Raw genomic sequence first — 2,725 nt, 5'->3', positions numbered from 1 at the left:
ACTAAGATTTCGAATTAATTTTAGGAAGCAAAAGATATTACGTTAATTCGTTTTTATCTTGATGATCCCATATTAATTGAATAATTAATTATTAAAGATTTTTTAGCATTTATAGTATAAAATGTATCTTTACGGGTAAATGTGATATTTCAATCCATCCGTCTAAACTAAAATTCAGAAATACTAGATATTTTGTTCATCAACATCCTTTCCGGATCACAAATGGGTAGAACATGTCTTTTCATTATTCTTCTAACGATTATTCTACAGCTAAACTCAACCATGGCAATGAATCCCAAAGGCTTTACTTTGCGGATGATTCACAAAGACTCTGAAGAATCACCCTTTTTCAACCCTCTTGATCATTTGATCACACAAGATGAAAGATTTCAAACCCTCATCGACCAATCCAGAGCTCGAGCACGACACATTGCTTCAAAAATAGATCCTGATATTGATGTGCCGGTGGTTTACGATGAAGGAACATTTTACTACGCTGCACATGTACGTATAGGTACATTTCCTGATATACAGCCACCATTCATGAATTACTATTTCTTGATTGATTCAGGTAGTGATCTTACTTGGCTTCAATGCGAAGGTGCGACACAATTTTTCAATCAAGATTCGCCTCTTTATCCTTGGAATAATTCACAATCATATATTCCTGCTGGTTGCCAGGATCCTAGTCCTGGCTGCGATAGATGCGATGGCTACGGCCAATGTGTTTACACATTATCTTATGGGAGTTCTCAAGTTACATCTGGTGTTATTGCCAAAGAAAACTTCACTTTTACTGGAGGCCATGAAACTATTCAACTATTAATGGGCTGTGGTTTACGCCAAGCAAATTTTACCATGGGTGATAACGGAAGTAAAGGGAAACCTGATCTTATCGCAGGAATCATTGGTTTAGGAAGAGGTCCACGCTCTTTCGTAACCCAATTAGGTCCTCGTGGAGGTAAATTTTCCTACTGCTTTGAGAAATATAGCGGGGGAAACACATATTTAAATTTTGGTGCAGATGCCACGATTGGAGGCCAAGTTCGCACAACTCCCATGGTACGAACCAACTTTGTGACATCGTATTATTACTTGAATCTTGTGGGTATCAGCGTGGGTGGTGATAGAGTGCCAATTCCAAGTAGTGAATTTGAGATTAACCAAGATGATCAAACTAGCGGTTGCATCATAGATTCGGGGGCTCCATGGACGACCATGTATAGAAACATTTTTGATAGAGTTGCACAGTCTGTAGAGGATTATTTTCTGAGTAATAATGGTATGCGTCGTGCAGGGTTTACCGGAAGCTGGGTTTGTTTCATTCCTATACTTGGAAAAGAGTATACAAAACCCATCATAATATTTCATTTTGAACAGGCTGATTATGTTGTTTCAGAGACTTGGTTTGAGAGGCAAGGAAATATTTGTTTAGCAATGGTTAGTTCGGATTCTAATACGCCGGCTGTGCTTTTAGGAGCATTCCAACAGGTTAATAAGAGGATTTTGTATGATAATATGGATATGTCGCTCTCATTTGTAGATGAGAACTGCTGAAGAGGTCGGTGAACTCACAGTTTAAGGCGTTTTAGGGAGTTATTTATGTTCTTCTAATCATGAATAAATAAAACATGTTCATCTACCATCATATATTTTGTTTGGAATTCCAAGTTTAGAAAAATTGTGGAATGTCAAGTGTAATGGCTTCCAAGTTTGTATCATCCACACTTTTTCCAAGTCATATTCCATGGTTTTGTGGAAGCTAACATGATACTTTCACAACTAATTATAAAAGAATAACATTACTTTGCATTAGCAGTAGAACTGTACAACTTAAATAAACTTGATCTGGAGACGCTGTCCTGCCCATTAATGCTTTGAATGTAAACAACAAAGCATTCAAGGAGTTACGCCTTCTTGTTTACATTGAGAGCATTTATCAGCAGGACAGGTAAATGATTCCCCTGCAGTAGTACACTTTTAAAATTTTGTTACTTTCAGTTTCCTTTAACGAATATAGTAAAAATTTAGTTAAGATATAGCTATTCTATTGTTTTTGTGTGTGTGAGAGAGACAGGGTAATTCATGCAGACACTTAAAATATAGTAAAAATGAACAAGTGAATAATAAGCAGAAACACTAAGAGGTATCACATAGCAGGTATTGTAGGCTTGCAGAGAATAAGCATAGATTGGAAATGTGTTGCAAAGAGAGAAGGTATTGCATGTAGAGATAGCAAGTGTAAACTGTAAAGTGAATAATAACCAGTTTTACATATCAGGTTCGATATATTGCAGGTCCAATATGAGATAACCAAGTAATAGTAATCCTGATAAATGTAGTAATTAGAAACATATGCACCACTGCGACAGATTGACGTCGTCCTGATAGATGCCAACTGATGATAAGCCATGTTGAAAGATTCAAATTGAATTCATGCCACATTGGTGATACATTGATGCGTGGCAACAGAAGTATTAATAAGCTGCCATTAAAGAGAGAGAAACAGAATCAAAAAAGGAAAAGAAATAGTAGAGAAAAAAGAAAAAAAGAGGGAAATTAGGGCAAAGTTAAACCAACAGAAATATCCATGTAAGGCTTTACATCTTAAGCAAGATATTATAAAGAAGTCTTAGTGTTAAATCTTGAAAAGAAAGCTCCTCCAAAGTAAAACAACAGAAATTGTTAGTCAGCTATAGAAGATGTTAGAAACCACGAGTTATGT

At 36.1% G+C, this 2,725-nt stretch overlaps 1 protein-coding gene across 1 annotated transcript; it reads left to right on the top strand.

Moving 5' to 3' along the window:
• The first annotated feature begins 282 nt into the window (after positions 1-282).
• LOC113327904 (aspartic proteinase nepenthesin-2-like) lies at positions 283-1,557 on the top strand. The gene has a single exon (XM_026575021.1). The coding sequence runs from the start codon at positions 283-285 to the stop codon at positions 1,555-1,557; it is 1,275 nt and encodes a 424-aa protein (XP_026430806.1).
• Positions 1,558-2,725: the final 1,168 nt, after the last annotated feature.

The sequence above is a fragment of the Papaver somniferum genome, unplaced genomic scaffold (assembly GCF_003573695.1).
Source record: "Papaver somniferum cultivar HN1 unplaced genomic scaffold, ASM357369v1 unplaced-scaffold_107, whole genome shotgun sequence".
NCBI classification, from domain to species: domain Eukaryota; kingdom Viridiplantae; phylum Streptophyta; class Magnoliopsida; order Ranunculales; family Papaveraceae; genus Papaver; species Papaver somniferum.
The sequence above is the reverse complement of the archived record's forward strand: the minus strand, read 5'-3'. Positions and strand labels throughout refer to the sequence as shown.

Coding starts and splice junctions, on each gene's coding strand:
- LOC113327904 (XM_026575021.1), top strand. CDS start 283: ATGGCAATGAATCCCAAAGGCTTTACTTTGCGGATGATTCACAAAGAC.